Source organism: Gastrolobium bilobum, unplaced genomic scaffold (genome assembly GCF_033153095.1).
Source record: "Gastrolobium bilobum isolate Gb01-03AN ecotype WA unplaced genomic scaffold, APGP_CSIRO_Gbil_v1 utg4904, whole genome shotgun sequence".
Taxonomy (NCBI): domain Eukaryota; kingdom Viridiplantae; phylum Streptophyta; class Magnoliopsida; order Fabales; family Fabaceae; genus Gastrolobium; species Gastrolobium bilobum.
The window spans coordinates 93,459-113,249 of NW_026895085.1; the positions used below are offsets into that span (position 1 = coordinate 93,459).

Sequence of the window (19,791 nt, forward strand, 5' to 3'; positions counted from 1 at the left end):
AACTCTACAACAACATCACAACCTTAAAGTATGATTTTGAGTTCGAGTCTTGGATACATAATTGTTAGATATTTAGTTGGGAGAGTTTTATCACCTTTCTGATTATGGTTCGAATTTGGATTAATCGACACCCGTTGTCGATCGGATACCGGAATTTATAAAAAAAGAAATAAAGAAGAGCTTTATATATGTATGCATCATTACGCAACACTTGAGCTTACATTACTAATCAAACCCACATCTATTTGTTTCTAAACATGAAAACAATAAATCATTTAGATAGCTTGTAGTGCGCGGATAAAATGCAACAAAATATGCATCATTTCTAGTGAAACTAAAATAAACCACATTTTTAACCCATGTATACCTTTTTTATTGTACCAAAATAAAATAAAATAAATAATCCACTATTTTAACCCATGTCTTATTATGTGTTTATTATTGAAATGCACCAAATATAAACATACAACTCATATGTTATGTTTGCTGGGCCAGTAGGGGGAGCTCATGGCTGGAAGAGACCATCATTCATGGACTAAGTGAGTAGCGACATTAAGTGGATTTGGACATCACAATCAAACCCAAAATATTAAGGCATTAGATGTGGTGCATGTATCCTTCACTTAGATGGTATTCACTTAGTCTAACCAATGTGAAATTTCACCCATCCACAATGGGATTCCTCAACCGTGTTCCGTTTTGTTTTATATCTACCAAAACGTATCTACGCTTTATAACATTTCTATAAATAGAAACTAATAACTAACAACGCAAAGTAATGTATACATTAGTCAAATTAAACTAAATAATAAGCGAGTAACAAATTTCCCAAAACACTAGCAGAGATAAAAGGTGGGTAATGTTCCTTGACCGTATGTGTTGGGGCGTTTTGATCTCAAGTATAGATAAATGTGTTATGTGTATATTACAAAGATCTTAGTTATATAGATGGTAATAGAGATGAACAGTTCTGGGAAAAAGATTGCATTGCCATTGAATCAATGCGTTAAGGACAAGCTTTCGCTCCAATCTAATAATGCCTTCAAAGCTCCATCATCCCCCAAGCAACCCTTTTTCATTGGTAACAAATTTTTTTTTCACTTAACAACCTTTTTTTCTTTTCAATTTCATACTAAATTTTTGTTTTCAAATTAAAAATGAAATTTGTTCAGGTGTTACTGGTGGAACTGCATCTGGGAAAACAACTGTGTGCAACATGATAAACACCCAGCTTCATGATCGACGTGTAGTTCTCATTAATCAAGTAATTAATTTTCAATAATATGTACTCTTATTAAATATGAAGCACCGATACGGCGTTTTCGATACGTTCTCGATGATACAGGATGTCGATTACCAAACAATACGTATCCGATACGTTTCTGATAAGCGTATCCGATAAGTTGAAATTTTTTTTAAGAAGTATCGGTGCTTCATAGCTTGTTAATAAGTATTTTGTTGAATGGAAGAAAGCAGGGTGGGCTAATTTTTGTATTTTTTTTGTTTGGATAAATTGATGAATGAATAGTGTTTACTTTTCTTACCTATCAGAAATGTGAAATGTTAGTTGTTTGATCTCGTGGATCCGAGGTTGATGTTGGATATTGGGTTTACGGTGTTTATGGAAGAGACAATCGTAAACAGGAGATCACTCGAGTGATAGAGAGACAGAGAGGGTGGGGTGTGTACACAATAACTAAGAAGAGATTAGGTTTTTAGATGAGGTGATTTTCTCTTTTTATAGAGGATTTCTTGCCTAGATGTTGTTTGGGTTAGATCATGCATCCAATTGCGGAGGGGCGCATTGTATCTGTCCATATCATTAGTGTTATTGTTTTGTCCAAATCCTTTTCCACGCCAAAGTTTGATTCTAGAAATTTTACTTATAATTCATTTAACACATGATTTTATAGGACTCCTTTTACCACTCTTTGAGTGACAAGTTGCAACAGAAAATTAACGAGTACAACTTTGATCATCCTGGTGAGTACATAATGAATGGTTTTTCAAATTTTGTGTAGCATATGAAAGACATATTTTGATACAGAATTTGTTAGAAAATAAAATCCAATACAAGAATTATTGGCCCTTAATCTTCAGATGCATTTGATACTGAGCTTATGCTTTCAAATTTGGAGAAATTAAAACGTGGAGAAGGTGTTACCATTCCCAATTATGATATGAAGAGCCGTAAGAGAACTCAACCTGAACGTGAGGTACTAATCTACATTTTGGTGTGTACTTTTTGTTATTTCATATAATGAGATTGGTGTGTTAGAAGAAACAAAGTTATTACGTCACTGTTTTGGATGCATTGATCTGTTGATATAATCTGCAGGGTCTTCACAATTCTTTTCTTTATGATCATTTGTAGGTTAATCCTGCAGATATCATAATTTTAGAAGGGATATTAGTTCTTCACGATCCTCGTGTCCGTGATATTTTGAACATGAAGATCTTTGTTGATGGAGGTTAGTTATTCCTGAATTTCTCTCTTATCTATTGTTGGAATTGAAACAATCACACACACAATCGCAAAACAGAAAAAAGCAAAGGGAATAAAAAATGGAGACACAGATTTACCCTAGTTTGCCCGATGTGAGCTACGTCCAACAATGTTATACTATATATCACACTCATTACAAAAAAGGTTTATTTATAAGGAAAATATAAATAGGATTAGAAACTCTAAAAAATAGTAGCTATTCATGTTCAAATCTCAAATTACTAAAAGTAAAAAATAAAATAAAAAAATTCCCGAGGCCCACAAATATCCAACATCCATAAGAAGGCGAGTTTAGAGTAGTGATAAAACTATTCTATTGCTTCTTTTGTAATTGAAAAGTCACATGTTCAAATCTAGAAAACAATAAGGCTTCTTACAAGGGTTGTCTTTATCCCTATCCTTGTTAGTCGGGGTTTAACAAGGAGTGTATTTTTTCTTCTTTCCTCTTATCCATGCAGACAACACTTGAACAAGAAAACAGATAAATTACCAATAGAATGTTTACATTGTTGAGCATGTCATTTGAAACGATACATCATTAATCATGAGCTCTGAAACAGCATTACAAACTTTTTTGCCAAGCCTCAATAAATATGGTGATAGTTTTTTTTTTTTTTTGTTGTTGTTGTATTTCTCCTGCTCTTTCTTTTTCGGCTTATAAAATGCAGAAATCTTGTAGCATCATAAACTTAGAAAATGATGTATCATAATCTCTTTTCTTCTATATTTTTTTTTTCCTTATGGTTCAAATTTTATAGCATGAAATTACTGTGATTGTCTTCCAATGTTATTTATTTATTAAATTTTTTTTCCCTTAGCCAGGTCAATTAGTGAGCACTACAATAAGTACTAGTGATACAAATATATGCTTGAATTAAAAATGCTACCATGGTTTAAGCATTGCAGATTCTGATGTGCGCCTTACACGGAGGATTCAACGTCTTGCTATTGAACGTGGGAGGAACATTCAGAATGTTCTGGACCAAGTTAGTGAACTCACTTTTTCTTTTATATATTCATTTGTATAATTTCCATTTGAATTCTCAGTTCTGGTGGCAAGTTTTGTAACATTTTCTGGAGAAAAAAAGAGTAAGGACAATGCTACTACTTACAAAATAAACCATATTTTCATGAGATTTTGTCTGGTGAATGTTTAATGGGAATTAAGGGAAGTTAATTTAAGGTTACATATCCTTAGTTACATGGTTGAGTCATGACGCATTGCTGTTGCAGTTTCCATCTAATCAATGTAAATAAGATCTAAGATAGCTGCATTCTTCATTTGGACTATAAAAGTGAAGCATTCTTAATATGTCAATATGGTTTCTTGTGAATTAAGTTAATAATTAGAATCAAGTTCTTAAGCACTACATTTGATAGGATTTTTTTACATTCAGTAATTTTTATTTTTATTTGGTATACCGACCTTAATTACCTTTTTGAAACAAGTTGGCCCTGAGATATTCCTATAAGCTACAACTTTTTGAGCTGGATATGAGACTAATCACGAGTTGAGGTTTACTCACAGTTAAAACTCTCCCTCATCCCCAAAGATGTTTTTGGTGAAAATTGAACCCAGGTTCTCTTTCCACCTATTGTGCGTGTGTTGCCAATTGAGCTACACCCATTAAATACATTCAGTCATTTTTAGATTCAAATCCCCTTATAGATGCAACTCTAAAATGTAATGTGTCTATTATGTCTTGACCACCACCTTCACTTGCATCTGTTAGGAACCCATGAAACATACCAAAAGGATGAAGGAATTTACATTTTTTTACTTGCTTTTGAGATCAGATAATGATCTAAAAGATCAATTGTTTGCATGCAATTTGATCCCATATTTGTCAAAGGTGAATGAAGTTAAATTAGAAATACAAAGATATACCAATCTATAATGATGAAAGTTTAATCCTGCATTATGTGAATATTGATTATATATATGATAAAATAATTGAAGAGTTTTAGTGTTCTTGTAACTCTTTTTCAGCATCTAACTTACTCCAATTTGTTTAAAAAATGTTTAGAATCCTCCCTGACTAATTACAAAATAAATATTCAGTATTCCAGATTTGTGAAGCCCAGTTTTGAAGATTTTGTACTGCCAACAAAAAAATATGCCGATATTATCATCCCAGGAGGAGGAGATAATGATGTTGCCATTGACTTGATAGTACAAAATATACGTACGAAGCTTGGCCAGCATGATATGTGCAAAATATATCCAAACATTTTTCTTATGTTTTCAACATTTCAGGTAAAATTATCAGTCATATGTATGTTCTATCTTGTACACAAATAGAATGTAGATAAAGCTTAGGATGAAAATGATGATGATGATGATATATGAATCTGAATTGCCATCATTGTTTATACTCAGATAAAAGGAATGCATACTCTCATCCGTGATGTCAGAACAACAAAGCATGACTTTGTCTTTTACTCAGACCGTCTAATTAGGCTGGTAAGAAAGTTTGGATTAATAGAAATAATGCTGAAAATGATCTTAAATATGAAGCATGATGACTTTGTATTGATTTTTAAGGTTGTCGAGCATGGACTGGGACACCTTCCTTTTACTGAAAAGCAGGTCATTACACCAACAGGTAGCTATGTTAGAACAAACATGTGGTTATTACTTATTACCTCAGTTATGCGGTTCATTTTTCCCATTTTAACTATATTTTTAATGTTATGATTCATGTGGTACATATTCAATGATATAGAACAACAAAAATTCCTTATTCCAAGATCAATTTCTCTATTCATAAACTATGTTACACTAGACCATTGCTTCAATGTATCAAACTATTCTTACTCTAGGTTGTAATGGGGGTCTGTCTATTACATGCTCCTCAAATAGTTAAGGCATTAGAAAACATTCTAACCCTGTGCTAAAATTAAGAAAAAAAGGGAATAGAAAAGAAAACTTTTCCTGGGTAAAAATTGTGCACTTATTTTCACAGAGTATGTGTAACTATAATTTAATTATAATATTACCACTGAAAGGGGTGAAGTATTCTTAAGTTTTATCCTATGGCTTCAGGATCGGTATACTCAGGTGTTGTCTTCTGTAGCAGGCTGTGCGGAGTATCAGTCATTAGAAGGTACTTAATTTTAAGTGTTTTAATCAAGGGGCAAGTTATATTTACAAACTTTTTTGTTTACAAACTCTTACAAACTATACTATCTTTTTCCAAGAGAACACTAATCACACTATCTTCTCCCAGTAGAACATAGTGTAATTTGTAAGAGTTTGTAAAAAAAGTGTGTAAACGGATCCTTCCCCTTTAATCAATTTTGGAATAAAAGATCCTGCATGATATGATACCCTTGATTCTATAGATTTCCATTAAATGTCCCTGAAGTTTGAGTTCAGAACTCAATGATATCAGTGAGCATATCTTTAGTACTCCCCTAAGTACTCTTCTAAAAGTAGAAAAAATGGACTTTAGGAGGCAATAACCATAAATAAACGGAAGAATAAATGCAGTTAGGTGAGTTATTTTTTTCTAGCTTTAATAAGTGATACACCAAGTCTTGAGCATCATGAGGTGTTGAAAATATTATGACTTCTTGCCCTGGAATGCCAAAGGTCAAAGCATAGTTCCCATCTGGATATGACAATTTGAGATATGTTAGCCACAGAAGTGAACATAACCATCTGTGTCCACAAATCCAAAGTAATTTTTTTCACTCTGAATTGTGCCTCTGAATACTCAATGAGTCATAAATGAACCTTTGAAATAACCATTAGTTGCTTTGCTCAGTACTAGAAATGCATATTGCATGTGTTCCCCCTTATGAGTTAAAAAACCTTTGGTTCTACACTTTTCCCCCTTAATTTTTAGGTGTCTGAAACATATCAAACTTGTTATTAACAATTCTTCTTTGAATTATACTCTTCCCTATTTTTTAAAATCAGTGGAGAAAGCATGGAAAATGCATTAAGAGCATGCTGCAAGGGAATCAAAATTGGTAAAATCCTTATTCATGGACATGGCACAAACGGCCGGCAGGTTAGGCCAATATATTGTCCCACTTGCATTTTCCTATTCTTGCTGCATTTAGCTTAGGGTGATTATCTCATAATCTCACAATGTAATGCAGTTAGTCTATGAGAAGCTACCATCAGACATTGCAAGCCGTCATGTTTTGCTACTTGATCCAGTTCTTGCCACAGGTATAACAGATTATATTGCATAACTCTATATTCTCCACTAGAATAGCTGACCTGTAAAGCAACCAATTCAACCCAACAACTTAAACTTTTGGATTGAAATAGTTCTTTACATGATATGAGAGCTTTTTTGACTAAGTGGTCACGAGTTCAATCCTCACCGCTCACCATTCTATTAATGAAAAATTAAATATTATGAAATTTCTTAGCACACATAGGTGAGCTTATGAATTGTGCTGCACAAATATAAATCTAAAACCATTAATGTACCTTCACCAAACAGTTTAAACTTTTGCGTTGAAATTATTCTTTACATGACCTACCTGTGTTGGATACGTGTTAGACATTTCACCAACACTTCTGATATTCCTAGTTACATTTTGCAACTTTTTTACTTTTCTTCTTTTGAATATTATACAAATGCAAATAAGTATATCACAATAATTACATAAATGACAGTATTTTATTAATTAATGCTAAATTTTTAAAACATTCGTTACCTATGTTATGCACTTTTATCATATTCTTAACTAATTTTACATGTTATATCATATCCAAGTATTGTATCCTTGCTTCCTAAATTCTCCTGCAATGTCTAATAGTTAAATGATTATCAGGAAATTCTGCAGTCAAAGCTATCTCTCTGCTTCTCAAGAAGGGTGTACCAGAATCCAACATTATCTTTCTAAATTTAATAGCAGTGAGTCACTTTGATAATTTGCTGCTTCCTTATTTTTACCTGTGCTTGTGCATTTTGGATTCCCTGCACTATTACTAATTAAACTGCATGATGCAGGCACCACAGGGAATAAATGCTGTTTGTGAGAGATTTCCAATGCTTAAACTTGTGACATCAGAGATTGATTCATCACTAAATGAGGATTCTCGTGTGGTCCCTGGCTTGGGGGAGTTTGGTGATCGTTACTTTGCCACTGATGAATGATTAGCTCAAAAAGCAAATCCATGACTGAATGAAACCTTCAACAACATTGCTTCTTGTTTCCAACAAAACGGCTTGCATATTGCAGTTTGTACTGAAAGCCTGAAACATCCTAATAAAGAATAATATAAAACTTGATAGCTAACTAAAAGGTCATTAATATAGCAGTTCTCTTGGCAATTAACTAAGTAATGACACACACAATCGAAAATAGAAAAAGTAGAGAAGAAAAAAATAGGAGACATGTTTTACCCTGGTTCTCCTCAATGTAAGGTTACCTCCAACAAGTTACAATGTAAGTCTGTTATTATATTCTCCTCAGTGCACTAGTTACAATGTACTTAGTTATAAGCGAATGAAAATAGGGTTAAAAACCCTTAACCCGCAATAGTTATTCATGAACTCAATCAAAACTACTAAAGAAAAGAAATTATAAATAATCCTGAGGTCCAAAGCAATACAAGGCCTCTATGGGGTGCTGCCCCTGATCCTCGTTGACTTTGTCTGCGTCTGGGACTTAAGTTATGGACTAAATGCAAAGTAAACAATGTAACTATCCTTTCATCTGCGTTGAAAGCATTATTTTTTATGTGTATACAATAACACCATGATGGTTTTTCAATATAACTTGGCTATAGTCGGAGTGTTCAATATATTATTAGAAACAAGATACAACCAATAACAATAATGCTAAGATTAGGCCACCATTATTTACACAAAAGAAATACTTTAAAGCAATCACTGTAGTGAGACCACATTCTCACCAATTCAACCCAAAGGTTAAGCTATTAAGTGAAGCTGTCAGGCGGGTCAAGGGGAGAGCCTATGGCGGGGACTACCACCAATGGGTTAAGCTTTACCAACTATATCAAGTGTGTCCAGTACCATGTTACAAATCAAAACCTTAAGGCATTGGGTTCATGAGCCCTTTCACTTATATTATATGCACTTCACTTATCTCATTACCAACCAATGTGAGACTATATCATACTTAAATATTTCAACAATCTTCCCTTAAAGTGTGAAATCCAACATACGCTCCCCCTCAATCGAGGACCCTAGCCCAAATACACAACCTGCCTCTAGCCAAATCATCAGGTTAGCTTGAGCCTAACCAGACTCTGATACCACTATCAGGCGGCCCAGGGGGGAGCTCGTGGCGGGAGACCACCATAAATGGGTTAAGTTTCAACAACTATATTGTACAGAACCAATTCAACCCAAAAGCTTAAGCTGTTAGGTGAGGGCCTCTTTAATGGTTTATATTATACACTAACAAGCCCCCTCACAAGAGAGTGCATTAAACTTGAAAGGTGGATGATGCATCAGGCCTAGCTTACCTGTGTTAAGAAATTCCACAAGAGAAAGTGGGGAGCGGCGAGGATCGAGCCCAGGACACGAGGCTCTGATACCAAGTTGAAATAAATATTTGTATATAATTGAACTGAGTAATATTTGTACAAGAGTTCTTTATTTAAAGAGACTAAAAGACCTAATGGGCTAAATCCTAATACATTTGGTATCAAAGCTATTGATTCTGAGGACTCTGCTTCCGCGATTGTCGCCGTTAGAGTGGAAACCTTCTTTTGTTTTCCTCTCGCCACCACCGGAAAATTTTTCGGGGACCTTTTGGACCGAGAGGACCTTATTCGAATCCTTTTTCACAGATCTATAAGTTTTCAGACATTTTCCATTCAACCAACGAGCAGATCAGCCTAAACAATCCATCGCTACTGTTCATCAACGGAAAAGCATTTTCTGGCGACCCTTTGAACTTTAATCAGCCACAGATAGGACCACAACCTCCGGGCGACCTCGCCGTGAAAAGCCCAACTCCGGCCGACCACCCACGCGCTCCCACCCGGCTCCACTCTCTCTGCGCACAAAGTCCACGCGCCGACAACATCACTGTCGCGTAAGGGCGCGAGACGACGAGTCTCCGTCTCCTACCACCGTCGTTTTGATCGTCTTTTCCTTCTCTGTCTAGATCTGTGTTGATCTCTTTGATTGGACTTCATTTGGTTTGCGTTTTTGTTGATCTTTGTTGATTTTTTGATTTAACAAAAAAAAAAGGGAAAAAAGGGAAATTTGTTTTTACTGTTCTGGTCTACTATGTTTGGTAAGATCACACACCCTCTTTCTTTTCTTACTTGCACTAATTTCAAAAATTCGTGGATTATGGATTCTGGTACAACTGATCATATGACTGGTCTAGCTGATCTGTTTCTTTCATATCGCCGTACTAGTGGTATTCGTACTATAGTTGTAGTTGATGGATCCCACAAATTAGTTGTGGGTTCTGGTAACATTCAAATTCAACCTTCCTTATTTTTATTGTGTTATTCAGGATATCACCACGGGGGAAGACAATTGGAATTTCTAAAGAGCAGAGTGGGTTGTACTATCTCATTCCAGAGCATACTACAAGGGATAACGAGAATCAATTATTGGTGAGTCATCACCCGTCTACTTTATTCTTACAGATTTGGCTTCATCACAAATGCCTAGGGCACCCGTCATTTGGCTTATTGAAGTCAATGTTTCCTTCTTTGTTTAAGGATCAATCAATTGACTCCTTCCATTGCGATGTTTGTGAGCTTGCGAAACATCATCGTGTGCCCTTTCCTTCAAGTTCAATAAAGAGTATTGAGCCCTTTACTCTTATCCATTGGGATGTTTGGGGCCCTTCTAAAGTACATAATATTTCAGGTGCTAGGTGGTTTGTTTCTTTTATTGATGATTGCACTCGGATGACATGGATATTATTGATGAAAGATAAGTCAGAAGTACCAAAATTGTTTATTCGATTTTATAAAATGCTCGAGACACAATTTGGTAAAAGTATTAAACGATTAAGATCTGATAATGGTATGAATTATGTCAACCAGCGTCTGTCACAATTCATTTCAGATAAGGGTATGATTCATGAGCTCACATGCGTGGACACCTCTCAATAGAATGGGGTTGCTGAAAGAAAATATCGACATTTGCTTGAAGTCACCTGAGCATTATTGTTTCAAACATCTGTATCCAACTCTTACGGGAGAGAAGCCTTATTAACTGTAGCCTATTTGATCAACCGCCTGCTTTCCAGAGTCCTTGGCCATGTAAGTCCTATTGATCTCATAACCTCTTTTTTTTCCTTCTGTTCCAATTATGCTATGTCTTCAGTCTTGTATCTTTGGATGTGTTGCCTTCGTCCATATCTACAAACAACATCGGAGTAAATTAGAGCCTAGAGCCTTTAAGTATGTCTTCCTTGGTTATGCTCCCAACAAGAAAGGATACAAATGTTACCATCCTTCGAGTCGTAAATTCTTTTTCTCTATGGATGTTAACTTCCATGAATCTGAGTCTTACTTTCTACACCATAAGCTTCAGGGGGAGAACAATATAGAAGCTTCATCCATTTTCTTCGAGTCTGAGTCTCCCTTTGTGTTACCTACATCTTCTACTCCAGTAGTTACACTACATGACAATGAGAAGGAAGACTTAATTGTTGAGGCTAAAAATTCATCTGATTCCTCATGTGACATGCCTCCTATTGATAGATAGAAAGTATGCAAAACTGGGACACCTAAACTATAGTACCAAAGGAAGAAACAACCCACACTGTCCCACTAGCAACTGCAATCACCTGAACCACTGGTAAGTACTGAACACACTACTTCTTTTATTCCTGAAACTGATATTAATTCTGATGACTTACCCATTACTGTAAGGAAAGGGAAAATGTCTTGTACCCAACATCCTATTTTTCGTTTTGTCTCCTCTAAGAATCTCTCTATGCAGCATAGAAGTTTTATTACAGCACTTGACTCCATTTCAATCCCGAAATCAGTACATGAAGCATTAAAAGATGATAATTGGGTTCAAGCCATGCTTGAGGCGATGATTGCATTGGAGAAGAATAATAGATGGGAAGTTGTTGGCAGGCCAAATGGAAAAAGGACAGTAGGGTGCATATGAGTGTATACTCCGAAGTATAATTCTGATGGAACTCTTGAGAGGTATAAAGCTCGACTGGTAGCCAAGGGATACACACAGACCTATGCCATTGATTACGAAGAAACATTTGCTCCAGTGGCCAAAATGAACACTGTAAGAGTTCTATTGTCCTTCGCTGCTCATTTTAGCTGGGATTTGAATCAATTTGATGTGAAAAATGCCTTCCTCAATGGTGAATTAGAAGAGGAGGTTTACATGGAGATTCCACCAGGATTTAACTTTACAAATGGAGATAATAAAGTTTGTAGGTTAAAGAAGGCATTGTATGGCTTGAAGCAATCCCCGCGTGCTTGGTTTGGAAGATTTACTAAAGTTATGCTTTCATTGGGATACAAACAAAGCTAAGGGGATCATATACTTTTCATTAAACATTCTCAGGAGGGTAAGACCACTATACTTCTAGTTTATGTTGATGACATTATTTTAACAGGAGATAATATAGGTGAGAAATGTGCTCTGAAAAAAAGACTGACTGCTGAATTTGAAGTTAAAGATCTTGGAAAACTGAGATATTTTCTTGGAATAGAAGTTGCTCATTCAAAGCAAGGGATATTTATTTGTCAAAGAAAGTATGTTCTTGACCTCCTTAAAGAAGCTGGAAAACTTGGGTGTAAACCTTCTAGTACTCTGATTGAGAAGAATCACAGACTAGGAAGTGAAAATGAGAGCTCTCTAATTGACAAAGGACAATATCAACGAATAGTGAAAAGATTGATATATCTAGCTCATACTAGACCTGATTTAGCTTATGTAGTTAGTGTTGTTAGTCAATTTATGCATGATCCGAGGGAGAAACACTTGCGAGCTGTGGACAGGATTCTCCAATATCTGAAAAGCACACCAGGTAAAGGACTATTGTTCCAGAGAGGAAGAAACCTATCTTTAGAAGTTTATACAGACGCCGATTATGCTGGATCCGTGACTGACCGACGGTCTTCTTCAGGCTATTGTATGTTTCTCTATGGAAATCTTATAACATGGAAAAGTAAAAAGCAAAATGTGGTTGCTAGATCAAGTGCAGAAGCAGAATTTCGAGCTATGGCTCAAGGCATCTGTGAGTTATTATGGCTGAAAATCATTCTCAATGATCTCAAGGTGAGATATGAAGGATCTATGAAGTTACTTTGTGATAACAAGTCAGCTATCTGCATAGCCCACAATCCAGTTCAACACGATCGAACCAAATATATTGAGATTGATTGCCACTTCATTAAAGAGAAATTAGACAGTGGACTGATCACTACTCCATATATTCCTTCTGGTCGTCAATTGGCTGATGTCTTAACTAAGGGTCTTCCTAATGATAGATTTCAAGAACTTACTACCAAGCCTAGAATGATAAATATCCATTCATCAGCTTGAGGGACAGTATTGTAAATATTAAAATTATTTTATTATTTTGTAATAGTTAGGATTCTCTATAAGTGTATTTGGGCTTAGCCTATTAGGTCTTTTAGTCTATTTAAATAGAGAACTCTTGTACAGATATTACTCAGTTCAATTACATACAAATATTTCTTTCAATTCATATCAAGTGGGTCCGAAACTATGTTACAACTCAAAACCTTAATGCATTATATTTATGGGTCCTCTTACTCATATGCACTTCACTTAGCTCATTACCAACCAATGTGGGACTCCATCACACTTGAATATTCCAACAGAGGCTACATTATGGTTTATATTATTTTTTAATACACCCTCTCATATGAGAGCCCACTGGACTTGAAGGGTGGACAATACTTGTGCTAAGAAATTCCACAATACTAAATTAATTATTAATGAAATGAGGGGCAGTGAGGATCGAACTCGTGACACCGAACTCTATTATCATGTAAAGAACCAATTTAATACAAAACTTAAGCTATTAGGTGAGATTACATTAATAATTTATATTATTCTCTTACCGTATGAAACAATCACAGAACAGATGTTTTAGCCCCTGAAAAGCCTATTAAGTCAATCATGGACATTATAAGTTTATTCAGCCTCCTCAAATTTGCTAATTGGATAACTGTATAGAAGAATATTACACTAGGAGTGAGGAAATCATGAAACAATTGCTAAATGGTTGGAAATAATAAAACTAACCACCTTCAATAGAAAAACCAATAATGGGTTCGGGTCAGGGATCATGAACAACTATGGACCTGCATTAATACACAAAAAGGTGCTACCATACTAGGCTTTGACTACATGTTTAAGAAAATAGGATAAGCTCCAGCTTTTTGTAGACGATGATCTTCTGCCAATGTTATTGCAACAAGATCTGCTAGCCAGAAAATAGGATAAGCTCCACAGTCATTATATATATATATATATATATATATATATATATATATATATATATATATGGAGGGGATTTTTTAAAATGAGCCGGGACTATTTTCTTAGGGTGGTCCATTTTCTATTTTTGGAAAAATGTGCTTTCTTTTTTCTCTCACTTCTTTAAAAATTCCCTCCCACTCCCTTGTCCTTTGCTATTTTTGGAATGGGACCATGTGTACCGGACCCACTAAAACAAAGCTCTATAAAGAAGATTATATTTATAAATTTTTTGTTTATTAACTATACTATGTACTCTCGGAAATATATTCGGTTACACTATGTACTTTCGGGAATATATATTAATTTGCAAAAATTTGTAAAAAAATCTTTTCTATATATATATATATATTAAAAAAATATCAAAGTTTAGGGAGGGGAGACCACCAGCCCACGCCCCTCCCCTAAGTCCGCTACTTATTTTATTTATTTAAATTTTCATTGTGTTAAATAAAAAAATTATCAAAGAAGAATTATTTGTTACTGTACTCATGTGCTCGAGACAAAGAATTTAAATTTCCTATATTCTTTCAAAAATAAATGTATGTAACACTTTTTTAAATATTAATCATGATCACTATTAGATTCTTATGTAACTTCATCTTCCAAAAAAAAAGAAAAAGATTCTTATGTAACTTCATCATGTGCTGTGATGAAAAATAAAGTGGGGGTTTAGGTGTGATGATTCCAGCGCTCAAATTAGTATTATTAGATAGAGGTGAAGTAAAACAAAAAGTAAAATATTAGAGCATCAGTGTTGCTTATATATATATATAGGTGGTTGTAGAGATTATTTGATAATGCATGCAATTGAGTGAACAATTATTGGATGTTAGTGTATTATAAATCATGGATAAAAGTAAGCTGCAATATAGTTAAAGTGATTATATGAGAGTGAGGACGATATTGATATCTTGTCCTGTAGTAAAAGTGGGTGACATAAAGGCTCGGATTATCTAGTCAAATTATTTTATGATGATTTTTTTAATAAATAAAATCATAATGATAAAATTATTAAAAGAAATATATATCAATCGTGTAATAATTATTTATATAAATTGATTTACAATTAAATTTTGTAAACTATTTTAATTTTATAAGAGTTTGGAATTGTTGAATGAATCTACTAAAAAAATTGTTAAATGAATTTGTGGTATGTGATGTTAATGTTAATGTTTATTTTATTTTTTTTTAATTTTTAAAATTCTTAAATATCTGCTAATATTCATGAATACCGCAATTTTTTAAAAATAAAGGATAAAGATTGTGCACGAATACTGTAAATAAATTAAAAAAAAATAAAGGATAAAAATATTAATATTTTTGTTTTAATATCGATATTCATAAACTAATAATTAGTACTTCACATGTAGCTGCCAAGGGTGCTCCAATAGACGAAAAAAAAGAACAGAATAACAGTTTTGGAATGAATTCACCATTTCTATTTTCCATTGTTTCACTAGGTAAATGGAAGTTTCTGCCTTCCATTAATTATGTTCTGCAATTACATATTAAGGATTACGAAAATCACAATTACAATAATTAAAAAAAAAAGCAATGAGAGACATCATGAAGTAGCATCCAATAAGGAGTGCTTGGATTTATTGGGTTGGTGTAAATATCTATCTTCATGTGGTAGCATCCAAAGCTAAGATGGTACTAAGATTCATTGGGTTCATGTAGGTTTTAGAACCTGACATAATATTCTCCACAATAAGCCTATTAGCCTTTTCAGATGGATGGAATGCATCCCAAAATGCATATAAGTCTCTATTGGGACACAGGTTGGAGAGTGGTGTGCATAGCCCAATACCATTATATGGTCCTTGCCCACAACATGCTACTTTTGATGTTATGAATCCTGTCCAAATCAACAACATAAATGTCAATTATTGTTTCTTTATGACTATTTTCACATGGAAATTATTTAGTGTAGTGTAGTGTGTGTAGGATAGTACCAAATGCTGTGGGGTTATTGATGAAGTTGTTATTCATTTGTGCTGTATTTGCAGCAATAAAAACATCCCTGCCAATTTTCCTATTGAGTTGTAACAACATGTTTTCAAGTTGAGGGTTATACAATGATGCAGCACTTTGTAGGTCAGCAGCACATTGTCCATTTCTGCCACGTTGTGCCAATTCTGAAGGAACACAACCTAAAGGTCCTGTGCCTGTCACAAGAACTCTTCTAGCTCCAAGATCATATAGCTTCTGTATATTGTTACATAAAAACAAATAGGAATCACAAGAGTTCTGTTTGGACAAGCTATGCTATAAAGTCTAATAGAGTTATTTAAACTCTGCCATTAATAGTGTTTGATGGGGTGTTACCTGCAAAAGCTTTTGGTACTCAGAGATGAGATACTTGACATATTCAGGTAGTGGATACTGGCGTGACCTTGCAGAAATTGGCACTAAGTAGTAGTTGTTTACAAAATCATTGCCACCAACAGTGATGAGAACAAGTGCTTGATTCACTAGACTTTTAGCTCTACTTGCTCCAATTAGACCACTCAATCTGTTCTGGTACTCTTGAAAATACTCTAGCTGTCTATACATTCTTATTATGTTTGCCTGCAAAAGTTGCATTTATTAATCATTTTCTAACTTCTAACCTTAATTGGGTTATGTTTACGGGGCAAGTTATATTTACAAATTTTTTTGTTTACAAATTTTTACAAACTACACTATTTTCTTCCGGGAGAACACTAATCACACTATCTTTTCCCGGGAGAACATAGTGCAATTTGCATAAATTTGTAACAAAAATTTGTAAATGGATCCTTCCCCTGTGTTTACATATGCTGATGCATAAGGTTTTGAACATGCTTTATTGACATTTATTAGATAGTATATATCATAGGAAGTAAAGAATCAACTTACAAACTGAATTCCAGTGTCATTAAGGATTCCAATTCCAGCTGAAGCAAAATTGGCACCAACTAGGAGCTTCTCTCCTCTTAATTGTGGGTTCAAGTATGGCAATGCTGACTCAGCACCAAGTTTCTGACCTGTAACAATTCAACTAGTTAGATATACACTCTTATGTGTCTAGGCTTAGTTGGTTATATTAGGCAAAGCTACATGAACAAAAAGGGTAATCAAATGTGCATGATGGAATTGAAGTTTAAAAAAGAAAAAGAAAAAGAATGTTGAAGCAAAAAGGGTTCAAGAGGTGTTAACATATATGAAAACATAACTGATAAGATCAGGAATGTTGAAGCCATTGGAGAAACGGCCAGTTGGTCTACGAGATGGATAATCAATTCCATAAGGAGGAGAATCAGCACGTGCTGTGGTGGCCAAGAAATTGTTATTTCCACTATCAACAAGTGAATCACCAAATACAAAGAAAGCCCTTGCTTCAGCACCACCTACCATGACTCCAACTACTAAAACTAAACTAAGAATCACCAAAGGAACTAAACTTGACAAGGTTGCCATTGAAAATGAACCTTTGGATGTGTGGTTGGTCTGTTTGTGTTAACTGAATTGAGTACTAGTTTTTGGATGTTGATGGAGGATTACCTTGGATTCAAGTGTTTTTATAATAAACACTTTCCCATGATTTAATCCAGATCCTACTTGCATAGGAGGTCACTTTACGGTGCTCTTTAATTGATGTTTTTATGTTCTGCTTCTGAAAATGGTGGCACATTTTGACAAACGTAAATGTGATAGGTTGGATTCATTGAGATGCAACTACATGAAGGTAGATAATAATGTCACTTCCACATTACCTTTTTTAAGTAATTTGTAATAGCTTTTAAAGTTTATTGTTTTATATTTCATTAAGTTTTACTTAAAAACTTTACCTTATGAAACTTAGATGCATATAGTTAAAGCAGCTGTATGTAGCCTTATGTATTATATGACTTCATTCAAATGATAATAAAATACCACCAATTACGTGGATCTGATAAGAGATTGTTTTAATTTCATCAGTGATTTCGAGTTTGAATACTTAGAAATACAACTGTGTTAAAATTTAGCAGGGAGAGCTTTGTCGTCTATATGATTCTACCCATCTTGAATCAGACTAGTTGAGTAATCAATGAACTGATGAATTATATTAAAAAAAAAAAATATAATAAACTAACTCTTACATAGTTACACAAGATCATATCAAGTTAAGATATTATTTCACTTGGGCATCATGGAGCAATAGAATCTTGATACTTTTGACCATGCTCCGTACAAAGCTATCATAAGTTAATTATTTTATAAGAAAATTTTTGTGTTTAAAAGGATGTAAGATGTGTCCTTTTAATTTTTTTTGCTTTATATACTCTCAGTAGTACATAGTTATAACATTAAAGTTGTTTTTTTTCCTCCTCAATCAGTTAACGTGAACAAAACTTTTCATGTTATAACTATATACTATCAGGAGTACATAGAGTAAAAAAACTAAAAGGACACAACTTACATCCTTTAAAATGACACATACTAAACCCTTATTTTATATTAAAAAATTATACTCAATCATGACACTAGTAGAAATGTGTTATTTTTGGTCGGATATTTTTGTTCGAAATTCATGATAAATCCGTCGAAAAAAGAAGTATAATTATAAAATGAAAGCCTAAATATATTTGTATAAAAAAGTAAATTATTTGGTATTAAATAATAGGGAAAAGTGTTTATCCTTTTAAATGATACAACTTATATCATTTCACTCTCACAAAGAGGTGGGACCTACACTTTTATTTTTTTTGGTCAACTCTTTCTCTTCCTTTATCTATCTCTTTCTCTCTCTTAAAATGACATAACTTTACATCTTTTAAAATGACACACACTTTATCCTAAATAATATTTTACAAAAGTTGCTATAAATGAGTTCTGACTAATATAATGTTGGATAACAACGGTCAAAGTTTTAAATGTAACTGAAAATATGAAAAAGAAACATATATGAATATCAGATCAAGATCCTGTAACACCCCGTTATACACACAAAAATATTGACATTATTTATGATATTAAGCACAGTTACAATCATATTGGTTCAATTAAAACTACGGATAAATTTTTTCTTTTAAACATTGTTCATTTACGTTTTAAAACAAAACCGTATTTAATATAACCATAACCGTAATTGTAACCATGTAACATTCTCTAAATTAAGACCACTACACTTAACCATTAACTCTAACCTTTTCATTATGACAAACTAGATGTCTCGGGCTATCCGGAAAGATATTACATTAATCATTTGGTTAAGTATAGCCAGATTTATTAAACTCGCAAGGTAGCTGACGAAACTGAACTTTCGGAATTGTAGCATCAACTTCAATCCTAAACTGGTATTGATATACTCATCCAGTGGCTCTAATATTTTATAAGGTTATATCCCTATATGTTAGCTTCACATAGGTTTAAATCTCGCTCAATTTGGATCTTTGTAGCTCGAGTTATGTCAATTTTACTAAACTACGTTCGTGTTGAAATCGGGCAGCACACTGAGAGTAAATGAACAATGAACAATGTTTAGTAAATGAACAATGTTTTAAAATGTAAATGAACGATGTTTAAAAGAAAAAGTTTATCAATAGTTTTAATTGAATCAATGTGATTGTAACTGCGCTTAATATCGTAAGTAATATCAACATTTTCGGGTGTACAACGGGGCGTTATAGATCCTCTAATGTTAAAAAAAAATGACATGGTCATGCAGGGAATCATAATCATATAAAAATGGATCAATGGTAACAAAGGAAGAGAGAAAAAATATATTGAAATAGATAGTTACAAAATCATAACCATTGATTCACCTTTATATGATTATGATATTCTACCATATCATATATTTTTTTATTAACATTAGAGAATCTA

The 19,791-nt window shown here is 33.8% G+C and overlaps 2 protein-coding genes across 2 annotated transcripts; one reads left to right on the forward strand and one right to left on the reverse strand.

Annotated features, from left to right (window-relative positions):
- Window positions 1-948: 948 nt before the first annotated feature.
- On the forward strand, window positions 949-12,368 carry LOC133283790 (uridine kinase-like protein 5). Its single transcript, XM_061480992.1, has 15 exons — window positions 949-1,081; window positions 1,173-1,264; window positions 1,914-1,983; window positions 2,101-2,216; window positions 2,375-2,471; window positions 3,413-3,492; window positions 4,569-4,763; window positions 4,887-4,970; window positions 5,052-5,112; window positions 5,553-5,613; window positions 6,432-6,525; window positions 6,617-6,689; window positions 7,304-7,386; window positions 7,483-7,625; window positions 12,332-12,368. The coding sequence occupies exons 1-15, from the start codon at window positions 949-951 to the stop codon at window positions 12,366-12,368; spliced, it is 1,419 nt and encodes a 472-aa protein (XP_061336976.1).
- Window positions 12,369-15,587: 3,219 nt separating this feature from the next.
- Window positions 15,588-17,403, reverse strand: LOC133286727 (GDSL esterase/lipase At5g33370-like). The gene is made up of 5 exons (XM_061484520.1): window positions 17,160-17,403; window positions 16,843-16,970; window positions 16,291-16,533; window positions 15,918-16,170; window positions 15,588-15,820 (listed from the first exon to the last, which is right to left on the reverse strand). The coding sequence occupies exons 1-5, from the start codon at window positions 17,401-17,403 to the stop codon at window positions 15,588-15,590; spliced, it is 1,101 nt and encodes a 366-aa protein (XP_061340504.1).
- Window positions 17,404-19,791: the final 2,388 nt, after the last annotated feature.